Source organism: Geotrypetes seraphini, chromosome 3 (genome assembly GCF_902459505.1).
Source record: "Geotrypetes seraphini chromosome 3, aGeoSer1.1, whole genome shotgun sequence".
Classification (NCBI taxonomy): Eukaryota; Metazoa; Chordata; class Amphibia; order Gymnophiona; family Dermophiidae; genus Geotrypetes; species Geotrypetes seraphini.
The window spans coordinates 196325151-196352350 of NC_047086.1; the positions used below are offsets into that span (position 1 = coordinate 196325151).

Here is a 27200-nt window from a genome sequence, read left to right on the forward strand (position 1 = left end):
GGGACAGACTTAAAGATCTCAATCTGTATACTTTGGAGGAAATGTGGGTGAGGAGAGATATGCTAGAGACGTTTAAATACCTATGGATATAAATGCTCATGAGTTGAGTCTTTCATTTGAAAGGAAGCTCTGGAATGAGAGGGAATAGGATGAAGTTAAGAGGTGATAGACTTGGGAGAAATCTAAGGAAATACTTTTTTACAGAAAGGGTGGTAGATGTGTGGAACAATGACAGAGACTGTGTCTGAATTCAAGAAATTGTGGGATAGGCACGTGGGATCTCTTAGAGAGAGGAAGAGATAATGGTTACTGCGGATGGGCAGATTGGATGGGTCATTTGGCCTTTATCTGCCATCATATTTCTATGATATTGACTCAATATGGACATAGCACCATGAATCAACAAAAGGTTTATGAGTGGGTAAAAAGGTTTAAAGTGGAAAGAACAGGTGTAACTGACGAAGGTCATTCTGGTCACTCATCAACATCGTGCACATAGGAGCACATTGACAGGGTGGTTGCCTTGATTAGAGAAGATCAACAGATAACGGTGTCTCAATTGGCTGCAAATTTGGATATCGGCTATGAATCTGCATTTGCCATAATGCATGATGACTTGGGATACAGGAAAGTCTGCGCATGATGGGTTCCCAAACAGCTTACTGATCTGCAGAAGGTCTATGGAGGTTGTGATCAGCTCCTGAGACGGTATGAAGAAGATCCAAGTATTCTGGAGAGAATTGTCATTGGTGACAAGACATAGGTGCATCACTGCAACCCAGAGAGCAAAAGACAAAGCATGATGAAATAATGAAAGCAGTGCTCACCTGGCTTCAGAAGCAGCCAAAAATCTTCTCTGCAGGAATGCAGAAGCTAGTTGAACGATACAACAAATGTGTCATCTTGTATTGGGAAAAGTGATATGTTCAATTGCTTACAGTACCTTCTATTAAAGCCGTTAAATGTATTTTGTTGAAATATGATATTCAGGAAGAAAATAAGGACTTAAAAACAATTAAAGCTAATCAAGATTTACTTGTTAAAGATAATTTAATCATGAGGAGAAAATTGGAAGCTCTTGAGAACAATAGTCGGGCTAACAATTTGCACTTAATTAATTTTCCTAAGATCTTATCAATTTCTCCATGAGATATGATAAAGTGCTACTTTGTGGAAATTCTTAAAATACCTGAGAATTCTTTACCACCTCTCACAAGGGTGTATTATCTACCTATAAAATCTCAAGAGCCTCAAAAGAAAGAAGATGATGGAAAACCGCAGGAAGATCTCTTGGATGTTTCCGCTTTATTGGAACAATCAGATAGAGGTGGCTACTTCAGCCATTCTCTTATTGACTGTAGCTTTAGCTCCAGACAAGGATTGGATCCTTAAACATTTCTTTAAAAATAGATCTAAGGACTTCCTGGGTTTCCATATTCAGATATTTCCTGATGTCTCAAGAAAGACTCAGAAGAGAAGAAGGGAATTTCTAATGTTGAAACCAGGTGTGACTCAGATAGGAGCTTTTTTCTTTCTTAGATACCCTTGCAAATATGTGATTAGATACCGTTCCTTAAAATATGTTTTTGTAGAACCGACTTATTTGACTAGTTTCCTTTCTCTGAAGCGCCTTGAGAAAGAAGAAACATCTGCACCCAAGTAATAATTAGCTCTCTTTCAGCAGTAGATTAAGTTATTTCATTTGCTTGTTATGTTTAATTTAAATTACTCTTATTTTTAAGTCTTGGATCCTAAATTTGAGGACTAGTGTGTGATTAAGGGCTCCTTTTACAAAGGCGCGCTAGCGGTTTAACACGTGTAACAGCACGCGCTAAACCACTGGATGCACTAGCCGCTACTGCCTCCTCTTGAGCAGGCGGTAATTTTTGGCCAGCGCAGGGGTTAGCGTGTGATGAAAAGTCACGCGCGTTAAACCCGCTAGCATGGCTTTGTAAAAGGAGCCCTAAGTTTAAGATGTGTGCTTTTTATAGTTTGATTTATTTTCAGGATTGAAAGTAAATTTAAATATTATGTTTTCTTGATTACACTTTCTGTACAAGATGATATGCTTGATATATAATGTGAAATCTTATAAATAAATAAATTAATAAATTAATTTTTTTATAAAAAAGTATTTTGCCTTTACTTTTTGATTTACCCTCGTATTTTTTTTATATTTAGTCGTTTTGCTACGGTTATATTAGCACATTTGTAAATTTTTTGTTGAATTGTTCTTGCTGTATACTCTACCAAAACAATAGACTCACTCCTTATAATCAACCAATCAAACAATCACTCAGTGCAAAGCAATTCTTATTTCAGTGGGAATTCTGACTCCACTTGCTCAAAACGAGTCCATGGTCATGGAATTCTTCATTATTCCCCGACTGATAGAATTATTTTTTTATATTTTTATACTGTTATATATCATTTTTAAACTTCTTTATAACTTCTTAAATAGACATAAAAGTGTGGTCACTTATCTTAAATCTTTATCAGTTCCCCTTCCCGACGCGTTTCGAAGTCCTTTTTCAAGGTTGGGGGAACTAAAAAGGAACATAAATATATTATACCTTCTGCTAATTTAAAAGGCTATAAAATTTTGTAAATAACAGTCACTCACTGATAAGATAAGGGTAATTTTACTCCAATATTCTGCCACCGGCTATCCAAAAAGATGGCCACAGCATTCATTCTGAGTGTTTAAATAGACCCCTCCCCTTACATCATACTCTCACCTAGCAACCAGCCCGACGCAAATCGCGTCACTCTAACCACATCAAGACCACGGGAATCCACCTGAGCCATCCAATCCGAGGCTTCATTCAGCCTGGAGGGGGCCATAGTTTGAAGTTGGAACATCCAGAGTAATTCCCTAAGATTTAAAGTACGCTCTATATTTCCTCCCTCCCACCCTACAGTAATAATGTCCATTATCCTCCATTTTAAATCTTTCAAACCATGTTTACATAACCTCCAGTGTCTAACTAAAGAGGAAGCCTCATAGCTCATAGTAAGGGGAGGAGTCTATTTAAACACTCAGAATGAATGCCGCGGCCATCTTTTTTGGATAGCTGGTGGCAGAATATTGGAGTAAGATTACCCTTATCTTATCGGTGAGTGACTGTTATTTACAAAATTTTATAGCCTTTTAAATTAGCAGAAGGTATAATATATTTATGTTCCTTTTTAGTTCCCCCGACCTTGAAAAAGGACTTCGAAACGCGTCGGGAAGGGGAACTGATAAAGATTTAAGATAAGTGACCACACTTTTATATCTATTTAAGAAGTTATAAAGAAGTTTAAAAATGATATATAACAGTTTAAAAATATAAAAAAATAATTCTATCAGTCGGGGAATAATGAAGAATTCCATGACCACGGACTCGTTTTGAGCAAGTGGAGTCAGAATTCCCACTGAAATAAGAATTGCTTTGCACTGAGTGATTGTTTGATTGCTTGCTGTATACTGCCTTGGGTGAATCTCTTCATAAAGACAGTTAATAAAGTCAAACCAGTAAAATAAAATAATATACTATGATCTTGATGGAGTAAAAGATATACGGTCTTGGGAAACAGCTGTTGGTTTGGGTTTTTTTTAAAAAAAGATACCAGTGATCTCTGTCTAGATACAATATAGAATTTGTATGCTTATGCTCAAATTTTGTTCAAAAGCTATCATTTCACTGAATGTAATGTGCCCAATATTCAGCTGATGGCAATTAGCGTTTTACTGACCACCGCTGGTGTTGAACCTGGAAATTCAGTGCCCGGGCCATATCCAGATATAGGGAGCTGGCAAAAAACAGCAAGTTAACGTGTGATAGTTGGCACTTAACTGGCTAAGAAGAAACATACAGATAAGGACTGCATTTTATGTGATCCTATTTATGCAGTTAATCAGTTAAGATAAGTTCTGAATATCGGCACTTACCTGGCTATGTATAGACTTTAACCCTTTCAGGACCAAGGGACATATTTGTCCCATAACTTTAAAATCCTATAAATTTTGATTGGGATAGTCTACAGTTCTAAATTTGATATGTACGGATTCCATATGATACTGCCTTTATGTAAACAAACTGGTTCCGACATTCATTCATTAGCGTCGTTGCCAGATTGACGAGAAGATTCACTTGCCACACTGTCCATAAGCCAGAAGTGTGGTTTAAAAAAAAAAATAATAATGATATTTCACAAAAAAAATCAATTTTTTGGCATCTGCAAGCCCTTTTTACCATAAAAATGTCGTCAAAACCACAAAAATTGGCCTACGATCCTTATGGTCCTGAAAGGGTTAACCCCCTCCCCCCCAAATGCCCCTAAAATTGCTGGTTTTGGCTTGAATGTCTGATTAGGAGCCACTGAAAATGCCTGTTTAGCCCTGGCTAAACGATTTGCCTGGCCAGAGAAGCTCATGGCCATTTAAATTATTTTGAATATTGGACCCAACTCTTTTGTCCCGACCACTCTATTTCTGTATGTAGCTCTTTAGCCTCTTCCATGGCTCTGCATCTTTTAACTTTTACCAGACATGACTGCCTTGAGACTTCCACCAAAATACAAGTTACTACCCATTATTCAGATCTGCTAAACTGTTTTCTTATCAATAATGCGGCTGTTGAGCGCATTTTGCAGAGCCACCTTCATCCCTGTTGTGGATAATTGTTACTATGAGATGCATGTTCTTATTAACTTGTAGTTTTAACATAAGAACATAAGAATAGCCTTACTGGGTCAGACCAATGGTCCATCTAGCCCAGTAGCCCATTCTTACGGTGGCCATTCCAGGTAACTAGTATCTGGTAAAAAAAAAACAAATAGTAGAAACATTCCATGCCACTGATCCAGGGCAAGCAGTGGCTTCCCCCATGTCTGTCTCAATAACAGACTATGGACGTATCCTCCAGGAAATTGTCATAAGAACATAAGAATTGCCACTGCTGAGTCAGACCAGTGGTCCATCATGCCCAGCAGTCCGCTCACACGGCGGCCCTCTGGTCTAAGACCAGCACCCTAACTGAGACTAGCCCTACCAGCGCACGTTCTTGTTCAACAGAAACTTGTCTAACTTTGTCTTGAATCCTTGGAGGGTGTTTTCCCCTATAACAGCCTCTGGAAGGGCGTTCCAGCTTTCTACCACTCTCTGGGTGAAGAAGAACTTCTTTACGTTTGTACGGAATCTATCCCCTTTCAACTTTAGAGAGTGCCCTCTTGTTCTCCCTACCTTGGAGAGGGTGAACAACCTGTCCTTATCTACTAAGTCTATCCCCTTCAGTACCTTGAATGTTTCGATCATGTCCCCTCTCAATCTCCTCTGTTCGAGAAAGAAGAGGCCCAGTTTCTCTAATCTTTCGCTGTATGGCAGCTCCTCCAGCCCCTTAACCATCTTAGTCGCTCTTCTCTGGACCCTTTCGAGTAGTACCGTGTCCAAACCTTTCTGAAGACCAGCTACCTTAACTGTCCTTACTCTTAACTCTATAGAAAACCACTGACCTGCTTTAATAAGACACCAGTTTTAAAGCCACCTGGTTTGTGACTTCTAGAACACAAGGAAATATACAATGAATGTGATCATTAGGCAGACTGGATGGACCACACAGGTCTTTTTATCTTCTGTCATTTACTATGTTACTATATTAACCCTCTATGCAAGAACCTTATTTGTAAGTAATCCTCAGTTAACGATCTGTTTATAATACATATCTAAAGCTGAATGCCCAATTGTGCCTTTTTGGGCATCACTGAATGATTTTGTTTTGTTTTTATTAATAAAGCAAAATTCATCAGAATAGATTATACTGTCATAAAGTTCAATTGGTTGGGTCCATTTGTTCATAATCGTAAACTCTATATCTCGAGGTTCAGGTTCTCTTGGTAGATTTTCATATATGCTTTCTATAACAGAATCCATGATCAGTATCATATTCTTTACCTGTGGTGTCCATGTCCAAAGACCCACTCTCTAACTGGATGTCTCTGTGCCTCCTCTTTCTCCCTCTTTTCATGAAAGTGCGATGACTAGGCTTCTTTCCAAGACTCTTGAACAGCTTTCTATGTCTGATGTTATGATTTGGAGACTCTACTTGTCTGGACATTGTTGGCTCAGCAGCAGGTTCGCTCTCTGATAGGGTTACTTTTTTAGACTCTTTTTCTTGGCCTGTTGATAAAAATTTCAAATCATAAAACTGCTGTCACTCATTGTATTCTCTTTGTGTGATCTTGCGCATATTCCATTTGTCCGTATAGTTTGTGGAGATGGCTAGAAGCCGTAATTATTTGACACTATTGATTTTTGGGGGGGAATGGGGTGGGACCACTGGAAAATTCAAGCAGTGGTATTCCCTAATTCCTCTTGTAGAGTGGTCTGAAATGAACACTTTTACAAAATCTATAATACACAGGACTAGTTGTAAATCCTGACATCGATCTTGGTGATCATAGATGTCTTCTTAAATGGGAAGCATGCATTTGTTTGGGGAAACATTTCTGAAATGGGAAACATATTTTTTTGGGTTCTGCCATAGGAGTATTTAGATGTGTAGATTTCCAAAATGGCACACATAATATTTCTTTGGAAATTTATTTTGCATCTCTGTGGGTCTCTGTACTGAGAAAAAAAAACAAACAAACAGCTTTGCAGCTTGTCAGATCATGTCTATGGATTTCACAGAGCGAGAGAGAGAGAGAAAAGGTTTTTAAACATATAAATACACACTGCGTTGCATTTTGTTCCTATGTTTACACAGAGAAGGAATTACCTACCACAGGCACTGTGAAAGACTCCAATGAGCCATACGTATGTGTACCTATTTCCCCCTGAATATGAGGTGTCATTTTGCAACCTCTCATAGATGACAGCCCAGTGTGTGTAACCTGAAAGTATTCAAATGATCTTGGTGGACTGCCAGATAACTATCTTCATGGTGATATTTCTTATCCAGCTTTTCACAAATTAAGACAAATCTGTTTCAGTAATATTATTGGTTGATTAATTATTGATTGTGGGTAACATAGGAGCCAACTTTTCAAAATGATTGGGGGTGCCCAAGCTCTGCCCCTGACCCCACCCCATAATACTAATTGTAATGCCATTTTTCCCATTAATTTTTCATTTGTACACACAATATAATCTTATTAACAATACATAATAGTTAACTACAAAATTAAATTACACACAAGCACACAGTATGGCGCTTTCCAACATTCATTCCTACCAGAACACCTGGCTTTGGTCACACACACAGAACACAGATAATGCTATGCAAATATAGGACCACAGACTAAAAGTTGTAATATATACAAATGAATCCCTAAGATGCCAGACTCTGCATGCAGTACACCACTAGAGAAATAGAAACAAATGCATTTCTTCCTGAACAGTGCAAAAATATAGACAGCTGATGTAAATTCTCAAAACCATCATATTTCAATCACTAAATTAAAAATAAAGTAATTTTTCCTATCTTTATTGTCTGGTGATTTTTATTTTTCTACTCATCTTTTCCTAGTCTATTGTTGAACTTCACTTTCTGCCCTACATCCATCTTTGATCCAAACAGACCGGGGATTTTAAATTACAGTCCACTTGAGGGGGCAATACTTTCAAAATAGAACAAAACACAAAAGACCCCCTCTCATCAATACTGGGCAAGTTTCTCAAATAATATGATCATATAACATTTAAAGGCTTTTAGATATTTAAATGTGCTCATGAGCTCTTTAGCAAGGCGCCACAGCAGTGGTACAATGTCGCTGGAAAGGTGCTTGAATTTTAATCATAACACATTGGATGGAGCAAGGATACTTGCTTCTACTGGAGTGGCAAATGTTATGGCTCTACAAAAGTTGTTTAACAGTAGACCACTTATCTGAAAAGGTCAGTTCACGGCACCAACACAGTCTGTGTTTCGCTACGCTACATCAGGAAGCCGGAAAGATGAGCTTTTTATATTGATTTTATTTGCAGTGTGCAGTGCCTGAGTCCTTTGGTCTACTACACACTTGATGTTGAAAAAAGATGCCCTGGGGAACGGCACCAAAGAGAGGCAGCCATACAGAAAAAGTTCTAGGCAGTTCACAACAAGGTGAGCTAATACATGGGATACAGATAAAATACAAATTAGAATAATGGACTTAAAAACAGATAAAGACAGAAAGCATTTACAATATAATGCAGAAAATACCGGCATGGCAGGGAAAGAAGTAATACTAGAATGCGCTCCCGAGAAAGGTGGTGGAGAGTAAAACTGTGACTGAGTTCAAAGAAGCGTGGGATGAACACAGAGGATCTAGAATCAGAAAATAATATTAAATATTGAACTAAGGCCAGACTTGCACAGTCTGTGTCTGTGTATGGCCGATTGGTGGGGGATGGGCTGGGGAGGGCTTCAGTGGCTGGAAGGGTGTAGATGGGCTGGAGTAGGTTTTAACTGAGATTTCGGCAGTTGGAACCCAAGCACAGTCCCGGGTAGAGCTTTGGATTCTTGCCCAGAAATAGCTAAGAAAAAAAATTTAAATTGAATCAGGTTGGGCAGACTGGATGGACCATTCGGGTCTTTATCTGCTGTCATCTACTATGCAGTGGCGTACCTAGGGTATGTGGCACCCGGGGCCCATCATTTTTTGACACCCCCCCCCCCCTATGTAAAAAAATATTTTTTGTAATGACCATGAAACAGAATAAATGGTCAGAATAGAAACAGGCAGTGAAAATTTTCTTATATTCCAAACATAACATAACATAAATTATGTCTGAGAATAAGTCACGTGATGCCATGAGCGTGTGAGGACGCATCCTTGCTCGCTCCGGGGCTACCCTGCTTACTGGTCAATAACCAACGAATTTTCGCTGCCTCTCCCGCACCGCCTTTGCCTCCGAGCTCGGATTGAGTGCATGGACCGATACCTCACGAGGTCGACGGATTCTATGCAACCCAAATCCGCACGAAAAGAGCGAGACCGAGCGCGGCCTGGGGCAAACAAAATGGCGACGAGCCCCGCGGCGGCGGTCTCGAATCTCACCGAGACCGCCCTGAGTGATATTAAGGACGCACTGGCGCAGGTACTGGGGCCTAAGTTAGAAATACTAACAGCACAGATCTCTAATGTTGAAACTCTGCTGGCGGCGGCAGCGGCTCGCACGAACGAGCTGGAGCAACGGGTCTCCACTCTGGAAGATACATCATCGACCCAGGGCACAGATTTGGGGGAGTTGCGGGCGCAGGTTCGGGCGCAGGCTGAGAAACTGGACGATTTGGAAAATCGTTCGAGACGCTCGAACCTGCGCTTGCTGGGAATCCCAGAGACGATCCCTGACCGAGACCTGTTGGAGGTCCTAGAAAAGTGGCTGAGGGAGGAATTACCCTTGCACCCATCGCTTGGGCCTCTTCGTATTGAACGGGCACACCGCCTGGGCCGGCGCCCTGATTTGGAGGCCCGTCCACGTGTTGTCATCATGAAGGTGCTCAATTATCGCCATAAGGTGGAACTGTTACAACTTTACCGAAATAAACGAGATGCCTTGAAATATGATGGCACTCTGATCAGAATCAGCCAGGATTTTTCACTGGTTTTACAGGAACGGAGGCGACCATTTTACTCACTCTGCACACAACTGTCTGAGCTCAAAGTCAGATTCCAGTTCAACTATCCGGCTCAACTGCGGATCCTTAACAATGGTGTCTGGAAATCATTCCAATCATCTGAGGCGGCTGCTGAATTTATTGCCTTGCTTAAAAGGCCTGATCCAGGACAGGTTTGACATTGGGGCTTGTGCCCTCTCTGGAACTGACATGTGTGATTTGATTGTTGCTGTTACCGAGTTTTCTTATAGGGAGACCTTGTGTTGAAAATTTCCTGAGTTTATCCACTTGCAGGCCGGGGTGGCCCTGGGAGAGACATCTCTCGTGCCTCTTTTCTTTTCTCCCACACGTTGGGAGTAGTGAGAAGTGTTGGGGGGTTTTGGGGGGAGGGATATTCCTGGGTGGCAACAGCGGTACTTATAGGGCAGATTGTGCTTTTATATCAGTGTTCTCTATGGTTGCTGTATTTTCTGGGACATTGTGCATGGTATGAATGGAGTGTGTTTGTGCAGTCTTGGGGTGAGGCTGGGCGCCCCTGGACTCTCCTTATAGGATGGTTTCTGTATTCTGACTTGAGTAGTGGGGAGAATCATGGGTGATAGGAATTTTCGTATACTTTCCTGGAACGTATCAGGTATTACCTCGCCTGCCAAGCGTACAAAGATTTTGTCACAGTTGAAACACCATTTAGTTGACATAGCCTGCCTCCAGGAAACTAGACTTACTGACGCAGAACACCAAAAACTGAAGAGAGGTTGGGTTGGGGACCTATATTATGCATCCTCATCAGGGAAGAGGGCGGGGGTGGCTATCTTGATCAGAAAGGGTTTACCATGCTCTGTCCAGGTCCTGAGGCGTGACACTGATGGTCGATATTTGCTGGTGAGGGTGACAAGTCCGGGCGGGTCGTTCCGGTTACTAGTGGGATATGGCCCTAATGGATACCAACACTCTTTTTTCCAAAATCTGGTTAATATATGTTTACAGCATTCAGGTGACCCACTGATATTGGTGGGTGATTTGAATCAGGTTCTGGATCCTGGTGTGGATCGCTCTGGAGGGTTGGGGCCCACGACGGCGAGACAGACAAAGGGTGTTCCCTATCTGTGTCGGACTTTGGGGCTGGTCGATCCCTGGCGGTTGCTCCACCCCACTGACAGAGATTATACACACCAATCCAGGGCTCATGGAACATTTTCCAGAATTGACTACACTTTGATTTCTGAACACAAATTTGCTTGGGTTTCTGAGGCAACCATTGGCCCCCTTGAAATCTCTGACCATCATATGATTTGGCTAGATGTAGCAGTGGGGGGATCGGTGGGTGTTGGGTCGGGATGGAGATTTCCTTCTTACTTGCATTCTGATCCTCACTTTAGGGAATTTCTATCTGGGAAATGGGAGGAATACAGTGCTTTTAATGCTCAACATTTAAATCAACCCATATTATTTTGGGACGCTGCCAAGGCGGTACTACGCGGGGAGGTGATTGCATATGTGGCCGCTAGAACTCGGAGAATTGCCCACCGTATAGTGTTACTGGAGAAACAGTCGACTCAATTGAAACGGGAGTTACTACACTCTCCTTCTCCGACTGCTAGGGAGGCATATTCCGCCGTTTTGGCGGAGTTAAACTCTCTCATTCATGAGCGTACTAAGAAATTATTATTTTTTCGCAAATATCAATTCTATAAATATGGCAATAAAACCGGGAAGTTGTTAGCTTCCGTCGCCAAGAGTTGGAAGGGATCTCGATATATCGCTATGTTGAAGGAGAAGTCGGGGAAAATACTGACATCCGCGGATGATATTTCCAATTGTTTTCAAAATTATTTTGCAGATTTTTATTCGTCCCCCGGTCCCTATACGGGCCCGGACGTGGGGGATTACTTAGAGGACGCGGGGATGCCCAAACTATCGGCGGTTCAAATATCTCGGTTGGATAGACAATTGCAGCTCCAGGAAGTGCTACAGGCGATTAAGACTCTGAAACCGTGTACGGCTCCGGGTCCGGACGGCTTTTCTCCAGAGTTTTATAAGATCTTGGTGACCTCAATAGGGGGGTCTCTCTTAAATTTTTACTCTGAGGTACAGAACTCCGGCGCCCTCCCGCGGTATGCAAATGATGCTTTGATAACTTTGATCCCAAAACCTTCTAAACCACCGACGGATATTGAATCATATCGCCCAATATCACTGCTGAATGTGGACCTGAAAATCTTGGCCCGTATTTTGGCGGAAAGGCTAGCCTCCCTGCTCCCTGCCGTGATTGTGCCGGAACAGGTGGGCTTTGTACGATCTCGTCAATCGGTAATTAATGTACGCCGGGTGCTACTGGCCTTTTCTCGAGCCCAGCGGGCCCACATTCCAGGGTTGTTGGTTGGGTTAGATGCGGCTAAGGCTTTTGATAAAGTCCACTGGCATTACCTTTTTCAGGTGCTGCATTATATGGGGTTCCCTGATAGTTACCTGGCGTTGATTCGTTCGCTCTACTTGAGACCCAGGGCATCGGTTTTGGTTAATGGAGTACGCTCTTCCTTTTTTGTGGTGGGCAGAGGGACGCGTCAGGGATGCCCGTTATCGCCCCTCCTTTTTCTTTTATACTTAGATCCTCTACTACGCACACTACAGAGGGACGACGAACTAGTGGGGTTACCTGAGGGCTCCTCTCAGCTGAGGGTGCTGGCATTCGCGGATGACCTTCTGCTTACTTTGGGCGATCCGCATCACTCTTTGCCTCGAGCGCTGGAACTTCTGGATGAATTTAATCTTTATTCAGGTCTGGTGCTTAATAAGCAGAAGTCCATAGTGTTGCCCACCTCACCTGGGGTGCGTCTGGGTTGGCGGGGAGAATTTCCCTTACAGTGGGCTACATCTCAGCTGACCTATTTGGGGGTAGTGATCCCTCAGGACCTGGACAGGCTGTATTCCATTAACGTCTCACCCTTATTTCAGCGCACTCTATCCACTCTCACGGGTTGGAGGAAACTCCCCTTGTCACTTTCTGGCCGTATTGCATTGTACAATATGATGCTTTTACCGCAATGGCTTTACATTATGCAAATGCTGCCCATTATGCTTACACCTAGACACTTGGCGCGGCTCAACTCCCACCTCTCCGCTTATTTATGGCAGGGAAGGCGGGCTAGGATAGCTTTGTCTAAGTTGATGCTGCCAAGACATCGGGGGGGGATGGGCTTACTGGATATTTCCCGATTTGCACTTGCATGTCAATTTAGACACCTACACGATTGGTTTTGTAATACCTCATGGTTTTCCCAGCCTGAGAATGAATGCTTTGAGTTCAGACCGTACCATTTCAGTTTCCTATTACATGTTCGACAGTTACCTGATTTGCCATCTCTACACAGTCATCCTTTTTTGCAGGTGATGCGAACAGCTTGGAAAAAACTATGTCGGTTATTGAAAACTTCTTCTGAAACAACGCCCTATCTTCCTGTGGCGGGCAACGGAACATTCCTGCCAGGCATGGACTCTGCTGTTTTTGGCCGCTGGACTTCTCTGGGTCTTCATTACCTGTTCCAGGCGGTGCAGGATGCGGGTACTCCGACCCCACTTACTGACTTACAGAGGGAATTTACTTTTGTCACTGGGGACTGGTTTGCTCATCGACAACTGTGCCACTACATACAGACTTTGACCCCTGCACTGTTGAGAGACGTGGTTCAATCTAGCTTACGAGAAGCCCTCGACCTCACGGCACACGAACATGTACCTTTAAAATTTTACCATAAATTCTTGCAAGACCTATCTGGAGAGTTGGACTTTATCTCTCTTGCCCAGAAATGGTCGGCTGACCTGCAGGTACCAATATCTGATGATATGTTACGAAGGGGACTTCGCGTGGGACGCGATCCTACCTTGTCTTCGCAGGAGAAAGAGCGTAATTACAAGTTTTTGCTGCGAGCATTCTACCCGCCTAAGAGGGCTATGATAATGGGGATTAGTACATCTTCTGGTTGTGGAAAATGCTCCTCTCCCATGGCATCCTTTGGACACATGTTTTGGACATGCCCCCTGGTGTCTGCATTTTGGTTGACTTTAATACCCACGTTGGCTGCGCTATGGGGCTGCTCGTGGAGGTTACATCCCAGTTTTCTTCTTACTGCACAAATTCGATTTCAGCCACCAAAACCAGGATGTGCGGCCTTTCTCCGAAAGACTGTACTTATGGGCAGGAAATGCATTCTGACGCAGTGGCTTTCGCCTCAATCTCCTTCACTGCAACAGTGGCGCTCACTTATGCTACAACAAATGCTGTTGGAAAGAAGGGACATTGTTGATTTGCAAACTAAAAAGGGCAGGCTGTTCCGACACTGCTGGTACCTGTTTAGTTTAACATTTGTCACACCCATTCAACAACAACTATGGACAGACTGATCTGACTACCACTTTGCTGCTTTAGGTTCTTTAACACTATGTTATCCTCCGCTGTTGCTGCCCGGGTGGGGTGGGAGGGGGAGGGATGAGGGGTGGGGAGGATTGGGTGGGTTGGGGATTTGGGAAAGTTTGCTCATCCTATAACTTGACATTGTTGTTTACGTGATTGACTTGCTATGCTGTTTAATAAAAATTATTACTCATAAATTATGTCTGAATTGTCATGACATCAGAAGTACATATGGAGTAGTTGCAGGTGATGCTTGGGACAGTTCTGATTGTGTTAGTTCGGTTTTATGTGTTTTTTGAATAGAAGGGTTTTTATTTCTTTTTGAAGGTTTTGCAGTCTGTGGTCGATGTCAATTGGTTGTAGAGTTGGGGGTCGAGTGTTGCAGCTCGAATGGCTAAGAGGTTGTCAAACAGTTTTTTTCTTTTGACGTTTTTGGTTGGAGGGTTTGTGAATGGTGCGTGAGTTATCCTATGTCTGTTTGAAGTGGATTGAATTATTTAGCTGAAGAAATTAGTTACCCCCTCATCCCACACACATTAATTCTCTTCCATTTTTGTTCCCATTATAAAAAACACTGATAAGTTCCCAGAAAAAAAATACATTAAAATAAGAAGTGAAAACAAAGGCCCCTACAGATGAGAACATAACATAAGAATAGCCTAACTGGGTCAGACCAATGGTCCATCATGCCCAGTAGCCCATTCTCATGGTAGCCAATCCAGGACACTAATACCTGGTCAAAACCCAAAGAGTAGCAACATTCCATGCTACCGATCCAGGGCAAGCAGACACTTCCCCCATGTCTTAATAACAGATTATGGACTTTTCCTCCAGGAATTTGTCCAAATCTTTCTTAAAACCAGCTACACTATCTGCTTTTACCATAACTTCTGGCCACTTCATTTTTAAGTTTAGATCTTTCCTTTCAAACAGAGACCTTGCTAGATGTCAAATACAGCACAAGGTAACTTCACATGGACTTAGCTGTGCAGGAAATGTGAATCTCCTCATACATCCACCATATAGTGCAAAAATGTGCAAAGGTCTGTTTTTTTCTTTCGATCACTACATAGCCTAATGCCACACAAGCAGCGCTGTTACAAACATATTCTGTAGGTCAATGCTAAGGATAACAAAGTTTCCTTCCTTGGACCAGAAGGAGATAAACCACTGGAAGAGATCCCAAAACAACACCCAAAGACCCACTCAGTGTGTGAACCAGTTGAGTGGAGTGGACTAACTGGGGGGTGGAAATGGGCGTGGAGTTTGCTCAGCAGAATTTCCCAGACCACCTCTTCCTCTCAACACATTGACACGCTGCCACCATCACCACTAGGAACACCTCACTGGGTAGGCCAGCTATGCTATAAACTTTATAAAACACATTATTATATTTTCTTATAAAGCACATATTTTAACTGAACTCTCTGACATCCTCAGCCTTTCCATTCACAAAAATAGAAGGAAAAAAAGTTCCCATTTCCTGCTGTCTCATGTCCCCGGCCTATACAATATTTTTTTTCTGCAGACCCTTCAAAAGTCTGACCAAATCCTCATTTCACTTGCATTATAAAGTACTGAGGATGCCATCTCTCCTCAATCCCAGGTCCGAAAGTCTAAGACAGTAGCGCAAACTAATGCTGCCAGATACAGGAAAAAAATTTTTGATTCGATTCAGCCCTATTGAATTGGTTTTTCAATTCGATTTTCCTGCCCAGTTGGGTGATTTTTTTCAAAACTCCTGGTGGGTTTTATAGCTTTTTCACCCCCTTTGGCTTCTCCTAACCACACTGGCGCTGTGGTGTAAATAAAATAAAGAAACAAAAAGGACTTTTCCTCTCTCTGTTAAATCCTAGCTCACGTTTGCAGTCCAACACCAGCTCTGGCAGGATACACATTTCAAATCTGACATATTATAATCACAAAACAGAAAATAAAATTAATTTTTCTACCTTTTGTTGTCTGGTTATATTTCAAATCTTGTTGGTCCAAGGCTCTGGTTTTCTTCTGATAACTTGCTTGCCAGGGTCTCCTTCTTTCTGCATGCTAACCATCCATCTGCCAACTCTGTCCTCCCTTTCCATTTCCCTTCCCTTCCCAGGAAGTCTGGTATCTTTCCTTTTTTTCATCTCCCTCCACAGATCCACCTTTTCTTAAATACCCTTTCATCCGGCATCTCTCCCTCCTTCCCCACCACCCCAGAGTCCACCATCTCTCCCTTTCTTTTCCTAATTACCCTCCTATCCAGTATCTCTATCCCTCCTCCACACCATCCCTTGCGTCCAATTTCTCTCCCTTTCTGTTCCTTCCCTCCCTAAATCCCATGGTCCATCATCTCTCTCCCTCTCCTCTATTTTCAGACCCATTATTTCTTCCCCCCCCCAAAGTTTGGCATATGCACGTCTCTTTGAACACCCCCTTCCCTCCGTGTACTTCTAAATCATGGTCCCCCCAAAGGCCTGTCCCCCCTTAAAGGTCTGCCTGTCCCCCCCTTGAAGGCCTGCACCCCCCTTGAAGGCCTGTCCCATCTCCTTGTAGGCCTGTCCCCCCCTTGAAGGCCTGCCTGCCTGTCCCCCCCTTGAAGGTCTGCACCCCCCGAAGGCCTGCACCCCCCCCGAAGGCCTGTCCCCCACTTGAAGGCCTGTCCCACCCCCTTGTAGCTTCTCTCCCCCCTTGTAGGCCTGTCCCCCCTTGAAGGCCTGCCTGCCTGCCTTTCCCCCCCTTGAAGGCCTGTCCCCCCTTGAAGGCCTGCACCCCCTTGAAGGCCTGCACCCCCCCCCCGTAGGCCTGCACTCCCTTGAAGGTCTGCACCCCCCCGAAGGCCTGTCCCCCCCTGAAGGCCTGTCCCACCCCCTTGTAGGCCTGTCCCCCCCTTGTAGGCCTCTCCCCCCTTGAAGGCCTGCCTGCCTGCCTGCCTTTCCCCCCCTTGAAGGCCTGTCTCCCCCTTGAAGGCCTGCACCCCCCCCTTGAAGGCCTGCACCCCCCCCTTGAAGGCCTGCACTCCCTTGAAGGTCTGCACCCCCCGAAGGCCTGTCCCCCCCTTGAAGGCCTGTCCCACCCCCTTGTAGGCCTGTCCCCCCTTTGTAGGCCTGTCTCCCCCTTGAAGGCCTGCCTGCCTTTCCCCCCTTGAAGGCCTGCACCCCCTTGAAGGCCTGCACCTCCCCTGAAGGCCTGCACCCCTTGAAGGTCTGCACCCCCCCGAAGGCCTGTCCCCCCTTGAAGGCCTGCCTGCCTGCCTGTCACCCCCTCCCCCTTGAAAGCCTGCCTGCCTGCCCGCCCGCCCCACCCTGAAGGCCTGATGCCCTGACCCACCCCAAAGGACCGCTCGCCCCCCTGGCCTCCCCGCACCACCTATGAAGCAGCCGCAGCAGGATCGCGAAGTCAGCGTCAGCGATCCATGCGCTGCTTCCTGCGCCACGGTCCCGCCCCTCCTCTGACGTCAGAGGAGGGGCGGGATCGCGGCGCAGGAAGCAGCGCCTAAGCAGCGCAGGGATCGCTGACGCTGACTTCGCGATCCTGCTGCGGGCTGCTTCACAGGTGGTGCAGGAAGGTCAGTGGGGCAAGCGGTCCTTCGGGGGTTGGGGGGGACTGAACGGCAAGGTCGGGAGCACCCCCTTAGGGCTGGCACCCGGGGTGCACCACCCCCCCCCCCCCCCCCCTTTGTACGCCACTGCTACTATGTTACTATTTATGTTACATAGAACAGATAAAATACATCAAGTTGAATATAAGGAACTTGATTGAAAAAATGAAGTAGAATGCATTAAGATACCAGCCTATCAAAGAGATGAGTCTTTAACAATTTTCTAAAATCAAGATAGGAAGAGACCTCTAACATAATTTATCCAAGCCATACATTCAATTTAGTGGCTTGAAATGTGTCCCTGCAATGGCATTGGCAATTTGGAGGGGGCAGGAATTTTTAGTGCGCCTATAAGGAGTGAGTGATGCTGAAATCTTAAACCAAAAGGCTGCAGGGTGGAGGAGTTCTTTCAGATGTGGTCTGAAAGAAGGACACTGGGTGGCTGTTAAGCCACAGTGTAGTATGGTAATGACACAGAAAATAAAATACAATTTTGCACAAAGAGGTGTTCCCTGGGGGCTGCAAAAAGCAGCAGTGAGATTAAGGGCTCCTTTTATGAAGGTGTGCTAGCGGTTACACGCTAACGCCTCCATAGAGCTTGCATTAGTATTTTTCATGTAGCGTGGGGTTAGCACGCGCTAATCTTCAGCGTGCACTAAAAACGCTAGCGCACCTTAGTAAAAGGAACCCTAAAATTCAGACTTTACTCTTACAGAGTTGCTCACTCCTTACATGATAGAAGCAGCCATGTTAATGATATTTCTTCCTCTCTACACTGGTCTATTGCAGCTGCCATCTTGGATGCATCATCAAGAAAGCTTAATTAGGGGACATGGTCATGACATCACTTCTTGTGTACATGGGTTTATGAAGGCTGCTATCCTGGGTACATCATCAAAGAGGGGCATAGTTTGAGGAAGGGTGTTGATATTTACTGTGACATCATCAAATCTGATGTCATCAAATGGAGGTGAATAAGTAGGGTGTGTGCTGAGAGGCAAGGTTAGAGAGTGGAGGGGTGCGAAGGCAGGATCTCAGTGCTCATTGGCTAAAAAGACTGGATATGGGAACCTGCCAAAAATATGCCAATTACTTTTGATGAAAGCCATGTAACTTATACTACTGCTGGCTCTAGACTGAAAACTTGCCAGTTTGGCTCTAACTGAGGCTAATGACCTCACAGTGGCAGAAGCCTATTGCCTGTGATGTTTATTCTATATTGCAGAGGTCTTGTCGTTACCTTGCAGAGCTAGAGCTCTGATTTCTCCATCATTGGGTTTCAAATTAAGCCTCTCATGAAGATCCTTCCTTGGAATTTTCTGCAGGATCTGAGCTGTGATATCCAGCATCTTATCTGGGAAGTACTGCTGAAATAATGTTGCCAGCTTGACCCGTGAGATGTTATCTAGTTTACTTCTTGGGATTAAATGGTGAATTGACCATAAATACTTTTCATAGTCTGTCTTCGACAGCTCTTCCAGAATGTTTAGCAACTTTTCTTTGTCACCCATCTCTGCTTTCTAATTCCTCCTCTTTCTGAGGCAAAGATGAGAGAGAGAAATCCGCACGTCTTCATGCAAAGTCCTCAAAATACAAGGAGAGGAAGAAATATCAGAAGCTTATATTCACAATCCCCTGTCTTCTACAGCACCTTAAACAGTGGTTCCCAATAGAGAATGACACGGTGACAAAATTCATCACCGTTCCCGTCCCTGCGGATAATTGTGGGAAACCATCTTCATGTCATTCTTTAAGGAGAGAGGGAAGAATCGGAGTATGAATGGCCACAACTACTGACCCGCAAGCTGTGCTTTGAAGAATGCTGGTGTAGAAGGACTGAGGTTAAAATAGACACTAGAAAATGACATGGGATTATTTCCCGCGGTTATCCGCGGGGACGGGAACGGTGATGCATTTTGTCACCGTGTCATTCTTTAGTTCCCAACCCTATTCTGGGGGACCAGCAGCTGGTCTGATTTTCAGGATTGCCCTAATGAATATGCATGAGAGAGATTTGCATATAGAAGGTGACAGGCATGCAAATCTGTCCCATGCATATTCATTAGGGCTATCATGAAAATCTGACTGGCTGGTGGTCCCCCAGGATAGGGTTGGGAACCACTGACCTTAAGGGTGGATTCTGCTGCCAAGTTCTGTGGCATATTTGCACAAATTTAAGTATAGAAGAAACATTATAATTAAAAATATTTGCTTCTGAAATAAAAGTTTTCGATTCTCTCTTGTGTATATCTAGATAATTTTTTATCTATTCCTTTCTTTCACCATTTCAGTTTTTTCCTTTTTATACTTCAATTTCATTCTTGTCTCCTTTTTTCCCTTCACCGTTTCTCCTTTTATACCATACCCTACTATTTCTTTCTTCATGTCTACTTTATCCTCATCTCCGTGTCTCTTTGAATCCACTCCCTGCCTCTGTTTTATCTGTCTTGCAGTTCTCCCTCCCTGGAGCCTTTCTTCCTCCTTACCCTTTAAAAATGTCTTCTCCTGCCTCACACTTCCCATTCCCCAGTCTGTGTTCCCCAAGCTTATCGTTCTTCTATTCCCTATTCAGTTTATATTCACAGTATTTTTTAACATCACCACCACCACCATGTAATCTTCATCAGTTTCAGGTGAAGTGCTATATGTGCTGTGAGCTAAGCAGCCCAAGGAGAGAAGCAACTGCAAATCTTGGCAGGAGAGGGAGAAGCAGGGCCCTCAGGGCAGGATGCACAAAGCTCCAGCAACCCAGTTAAAAATAGCATGCAGGGAGCGATTTTGTTTTGCTGGGCTATGCTCAGCACAGACAACATGCAAATTAAATGCACGCTATTTGTGCTGAATAGCCCGGTAAAAGGGGGAGGAAAATGTACCTGGTGCATGCACAGAAGAGCTAAACAGTAGGCACAGCTCTTCTGTATAGGCCCACTACAGCAGTGTCTCTCAATTTTTTTAGCTCCAGCACACTAAGTGGAGCACATGTTTTTCTGCGGCACATTTTAGTTTTCAATATTTTTTTATTGATTTTTTGAAAAAATATAGGAAACAGTTCAAGTACATGGTATCAAAATATAAAACAAAACATTTAGTATAACTAATATTCAGTTACATTGTGCATTGTAGAATTGAATCGTTTTAAAAGATCTAAAGTACTAGGACTGTTCATGAAAAATTAGTAAAAGGAAAGATAAGAGGAAAGAGAAATTGAAGGAAGAAAAAGAAGAGGAAGAGGAAGAAGAAGAAGAGAGGAGTGTCTATGAAATAGATTTAACATATGAGTCCAGGAATTTCCAGGGTGATTTACATTGTATCAAATTTTTGGAAAGTCGAATTATATTTTTCTTTTCATAAGCATATGATTCAAATTTATGATACATGCTCAAAGAATTCCACCAGAAGGTATAGTTTAGTAGTGAAGAGGACTTCCAATTTTTCAAGATGTGCATAAGGGCAGTCACAAACATTGCATCAATGAGTTTAGGAGGACAGTTAGATTGTGTAAAACAAGGGTGTTGAGATCGGAGAATTATAGTGTCAAAGGAAATTTCTTCTGAACAATTGGTAATAGACTTTATGGTGTCCCAAATGCACGTCCAAAAGGAACGAACTTGAGCACATTATAATTGAAATTATAAAATTGCGAAACCAACAAAAAATTAAATTTGAGAGTTATTTATTTAAAGTTCTTTAAGCTAGGTAATTATAATAACGGTGAAACTAAAGTAAATAGAATAGAATTGCTAATCAATGCAATGGATGAGCTTGTTTTTGAGTGCAAATTAACTCAAAATGTGGCTCGACAGTCGACAAGCAAACATGCATTTTATCATCCACCATCTGCAGTTCTCTCTCTTTTTAAAAAAAATTTCTATCAGAGCTGAAAATCCAAGTTTGCAAAGATAAGATCCAAATGGTAACAAAGCCTTGATTGCTTTGTTGCGCAAGTTAGGATAAGTACTGCATAAAAAAATAAAAATAAAATTACTTGCTATTAATTTTCAAGGACCATCACATCAAAGAATGATACTTGTCTGGGCAGTTATATCCTTAGGCATACAGGCACTCGTAATATTGACAGACTCTTGCATACGCGACATACATGTCATCTATTCTAGTGTTTACTTATGAAGGGAATTTTTTAAAATAAAGTAAAATTCTGGAATCTCCCATGGCACACCCAGAATCTCTTCGGGACATACCATTATGCAGTAGCACACAGTTTGAGAGACACTGCATTTCTGCAGATATGAACACAGCTGTTGTGCATCTGTTATGTGCATGTACGTCTAAACGCTGTGTTCTGATTGTAGGCACAGGACACACACTCATGCAACAGACTCACAAACAGCTACCAATAGCTCTAGACCTGCCAGAAACTTTGACCCGGTAAGAGGTGGACATTCCCTTCTGTACATTAAAAGGGTGCCCATTTTAATACTAATGAGCTCCTTGTAATGCATTTGCATAGAGTTCTCAGTGGTAAAAGCCCCCCCAAGAACCTTTTTGCGCTGCTTTTCAAGTTAGACTGGCTACAACCAGTCTGTGAGAGACTACCGCTCCCCCTGCTGGACACTCCCTCACAGTGTCAGAGCCACCTTAACATACCTCCTTAGGGAGTGTCAGAGCCACCTAGGGTGAAATGACCTAGGAGGGGAGGAGTCAAGGAAGTAGCTGCTAGAAAGTAAGTATAAGAGACAGGGCTAGAGCTGGGTTGAGGCCCAGGGGGGAAGAAGAAGGAAAGAGTGATCCTAGTACAGTATATGCTTTGACTACAACCATTAGTTATCCTGCTTGGCTGAGGTAAGCCAACTACTTTTTGCTGAGTACTAGGGCCAGACCTGGTTACCTGACTGAGACTGTGCAACCTATGTTTGGGGTGTGGCAGTTGCCAGCCCTTTAAGTCACTGGCCCATCTCCAGACTTTTTGCCTTTGAATTAAAAGACTCTTCTTTACCCTGACCTTGTGAAGTAACAGGACTCATGTTTCTGAGCTAATAAAGAGTTTTTGTTGCACCTTTTATGATTGTTTGTGACTGTGTGTGCACAGGTCCAAAACCTCAAATCCTGCTTGCGCTGTTACACAATCTTACTTGCAAGTCAAGCTTTTGAGTGGCAATAAGGCTGAAGGTTGGAGTGGCAATAAGGCTGAGAGCAACGGCCATTGGGCTACAGGGATGTTGAGTATCAGGTGGGGGGAGGAGTGGGGGGGACTATACCAGGAGATGTAGATTCCATTGCAGTTGTCACATCTTTGCAACTGTTGTAAATTAAAGGCTCTGTACATAGGAGACAATTTTAATTTATCAGATTTTAAATTGTTGACTAGTAATTCCACTCAGACCAAACAAGGAAAAACAAATAACCATATAATTTGAAAACCACACATTCATGGATGCATGTCACAAATCCATAATGAAAAGGAAGATTTGGAGGCAAAACTAATTAAATGAAATTACAAGGTACTTCATAGAATTAAAGGCTGGACACAAAGGCCCAGGTTCTTTTTTTTTTTTTTTTTCCAGTTCCAATCTTTATATTGAAAAGGCCCAGGTTCTATAAACAGCGTCTAGGCAGCTAACTTACCCCCCTTTTACTAAGCTGTGGAGAACATAAGAACATAAGCAGTGCCTCCGCCGGGTCAGACCACAGGTCCATCCTGCCCAGCAGTCCGCTCCCGCGGCGGCCCAAACAGGTCACGACCTGTCTGTATCATCAGAAGGGGCTCCCTTGCCACCTTGGTTTCTCATTTAAGTCCTGTCTTCCTATCGAAGTCCTAACCCTCCGGTCTTGCACCTGCACGACCTGGTTTGGTTTCTATACTCATTACCTGGTTAGCTTTCTATACTTGTGTTACATCCCAGCTCCTCCTTCAGTATCCCATGATCCCTTTATCCTTCAGGAATCCGTCCAATCCCTGTTTGAATCCCTGTACCGTACTCTGCCTGATCACTTCCTCCGGTAGCGCATTCCAAGTGTCCACGACCCTTTGGGTGAAAAAAAACTTCCTTGCGTTTGTTTTGAACCTATCTCCCCTCAGTTTCTCCGAATGCCCCCTCGTATTTGCTGTCCCCTTCAGTCTGAAGAATCTGTCCCTATCCACCCTCTCTATGCCCCTCATGATCTTGAAGGTCTCTATCATATCTCCCCTGAGCCTCCTTTTTTCCAGAGAGAAGAGCCCCAGCCTATCCAACCTCTCGGCGTATGGGCAGTGTTCCAGCCCTTTTACCATTTTCGTTGCTCTCCTTTGGACTCTCTCAAGTACCGCCATGTCCTTCTTGAGGTGCGGCGACCAATACTGAACGCAGTATTCCAGATGTGGACGCACCATCGCTCGATACAATGGCATGATGACTTCCCGTGTTTCTATTGTGGTTTGGAGCGTTAAATGCCCCGACACTCATAGGAATTCTAAGAACGTCTGAGCAGTGTCAAAGTATTTAGCGCCCCCAAGCCTTAGTAGAAGCCTCTACCGTGGCTTAGTAAAAGGGGGAAGTGGGATAATTATTTAATAGGCTTAATTGACGCCGATAATGAGCTCATAATTGGCAAAAATTAAATTGGGTAGTATGCACCTACCAGAAAGTGGGCATGGTTAAGGGGTGGATCATGGGTGGATCTTGAGCATGTTTTGCATGTAGGTGTCTAACTTAGGTATTTAGGCCAAGAAAACCCTGGCATAAATAGGAGACACCTAAGGTTTCGACGCCTACCGGTGCCTAAGTCCAATTAAGGCATGATTCTATAAATAGCACTTAACTCACGATTGACATGTGCTAAGCACTGCATTCCTTATTGGTCTATTTTTTAAGCGCTGTTTATAGAATCAAGGCCAAACTATTCTTTATGTTCTGAATACAATTAAGGGTTGTTGACCCTCCCACCGAGTGGGTCATATGGTATTTTAGAACTTTTCCAGTTTTAGCCTTCTCTGTGACCAAAGAAGTGTTTAGCCATGAAGAGGTTCTCTTTAAAATTGCCTTAGGGGCTCTGTAAGCAGGACTACGCATGCTGTTGATGGCATGTATGCTTTTCCCCATGGGGAAAGAAGGTGGGCTGTACATAGGAGCAGGTTAGGCCAGCTGAGATATGTGTCAAATTTATTTTGTTGGTTGGATAGACCGGGGTGGGCAACTCCAGTCCTCGAGGGCTGGAATCCAGTCGGGTTTTCCGGATTTCCCCAATGAATATGCATGAGATCTATTTGCATGCACTGCTTTCAATGCATATTCATTGGGGAAATCCTGAAAACCCAACTGGATTCGGGCCCTCGAGGACCGGAGTTGCCCACCCCTGGGATAGACCGTATAGGTCTTTATCTGCTGTCATGTACTGTGTATTAAACAAATTTTTCCCATTGCTGCAGGAACTCATTTTCCCATCCAGGTGAGTTCTTTTTCTGTCCCTGCCCCATTCCTACAAGCCTCAAAAACTTTAAAATCATAAGTGTCCAAGGATTGTGCAATTAAAGCAGAGCTTACAGGTATGGGGCAGGGAGAAGGAAAGTGACAAAACTTGTGGGGACAGGAAAATGAGTTCCTTCGGATAGGGGGAAAAATTGTCCCCATGTCATTCTCTACTATGTTTCAAATAAAACCAATCATGCCAAAGTAGCAGGTTATCATCTTTTCGATTACTGTGAAATGACAGATTCGTTAGGATTAGCAAGATTTTATTTTAGTTTGTTATAGCTACTGTATATAAGGTTGCCACTAGAGTCCACTTAACCATCAGTCAGGACCAAAGGTCACCTAGGACAGCAGAGGTGGCAAAGAGTAGAGAATTGCTGGTGTGTACTGGGCACAATTATTGGACACTGAAGCATGAGTAGAAGTGTTTAATGTTTAGTTTTTAATACTTGATATACGAGTAACATAGAAACATGATGGCAGACAAAGGCCAAATGGCCCATCCAGTCTACCTATCCACAGCAACCATAATCTCTTTCTCTCTCTGAGATCCCACGTGCCTATCCCAGGCTTTCTTGAATTCAGACACAGTCTCTGTCTCCACCACCTCTTCTGGGAGACTGTTCCACGCATCTACCACCCTTTCTGTAAAAAAGTATTTCCTTAGATTACCCCCGAGCCTATCACCTCTTAACTTCATCCTATGCCCTCTCGTTCCAGAGCTTCCTTTCAAATGAAAGAGATTCACCTTTCAATTTGAACAATCAAACGGTATACAGTTACAACTAAAATTAAAGAAAAAGAAACAAACAGAACTACAAGCAAGAAATTTTTTAAAGTGTTGCTGCTGTGGGTATTGACCCATAGGAGGCAGAGGCAACAGAAGAGAAGAGGTCGCGAGTAGAGGGTGTACAGGCCTAGAACACTTAGTGGACCTGACAGAGGAGCAACATGTGCACAAATTCAGGTTTAGTAAGGAGACAATAGTATATACATTTCTGCAACCAGCTGGAGGAGGATCTTGAGCCCACATTGAGCGGCCAAGCCCTGTCAGTCCACTTGAAGGTGACCACAGCCCTAGTGGGTTTTCAGGATATTCACAATGAATATGCATGAAATAACTTTGCATAAGGAGGTAGCACATGCAAACTTATCTCTTGTATATTCATCGTGGATATCCTGAAAACCTGGCTGGCTAGGTGTGTCCCAAGGATTGGGTTGAGAAGCCCTGCTCTGATGTGATCACAGATGTGTGTGTGAAAACTACCAAGATATATGCTATCCCAGTGGCCTCAAACTCAAACCCTTTGAAGGGCCACATTTTGGATTTGTAGGTACTTGAAGGACCGCAGAAAAAAATAGTTAATGACTTATTAAAGAAATGACAATTTTGCACAAGGTAAAACTCTTTATAGTTTATAAATCTTTCCTTTGGCTAAGTCTTAATAATAATATTGTAATTTATAGCTAAAGAGATATATGATCAAGAAATTGTTTTATTTTACTTTTGTGATTATGATAAACATACCGAGGGCTTCAAAATAGTACCTGGTGGGCCGCGAGTTTGAGACCACTGTGCTATCCCAATCGGGCATCCACGAGTGTTTCTAGAGAGCCAGGTCTTTGAGAGAGGCTGTTTAGGTGAGCTCAACACACCCACTCACACCCTAGTCCAGGACTATTCCAGTCCTTGAGAGCCGGAGTCAGGTCAGGTTTCAGGATATCCACAATAAATATGCATGAGATAGATTTGCATCTCAAGGAGGCAGTGCATGCAAATCCATCTCATGCATATTCATTGTGGATATCCTGAAAACCTGACCTGGCTCCGGCTCTCACAGACCGGAATTGCCCACCCCTGCCCTAGTCACTAACTATCGTTTTGTTTTGCTTTACCTGCAGCTTTTCTTTGCTGCCCCAAAGCAGCTACTGTCTGGTGGCTGGGCCAGCCTGTAGCCAGCACTGAAGCCTTGATGCTTTGCACTAATGCTCAGAAGTTTCAAACTTGTGCTAATTCAAACCCCCCTTTTTATGTTATGGAAATATAATGGTGTGCTCTGCTGTCTGATATTTTCATCATTTGTAATTAATCCCCTCCTTTGCAAAGCCACGCTAGTAATTTTAGCACCAGCCACGGCGGTAAGACCTCCAACGCTCATAGAAATCCCATGAGCACTGGAGTTCTTACCGCAGCAGCCAGCGCTAAAAATGCTAGC

The 27200-nt window shown here is 43.5% G+C and overlaps 1 protein-coding gene across 3 annotated transcripts in view; it reads right to left on the minus strand.

The window, feature by feature from the left end:
- The window catches only part of LOC117358048, a 44390-nt gene that overhangs the window by 14327 nt on the left and 2863 nt on the right, over window positions 1-27200 (minus strand). For all 3 annotated transcript variants that reach the window (XM_033939478.1, XM_033939480.1, XM_033939479.1), the window contains exons 2-3: window positions 18819-19162; window positions 5936-6160 (exon numbers count right to left, since the gene is read on the minus strand). In XM_033939478.1, coding sequence (XP_033795369.1) covers window positions 5936-6160; window positions 18819-19089 — 496 coding nt within the window. In that variant the 5' untranslated portion in view covers window positions 19090-19162. The remainder of the gene's footprint in view (window positions 1-5935; window positions 6161-18818; window positions 19163-27200) is intronic.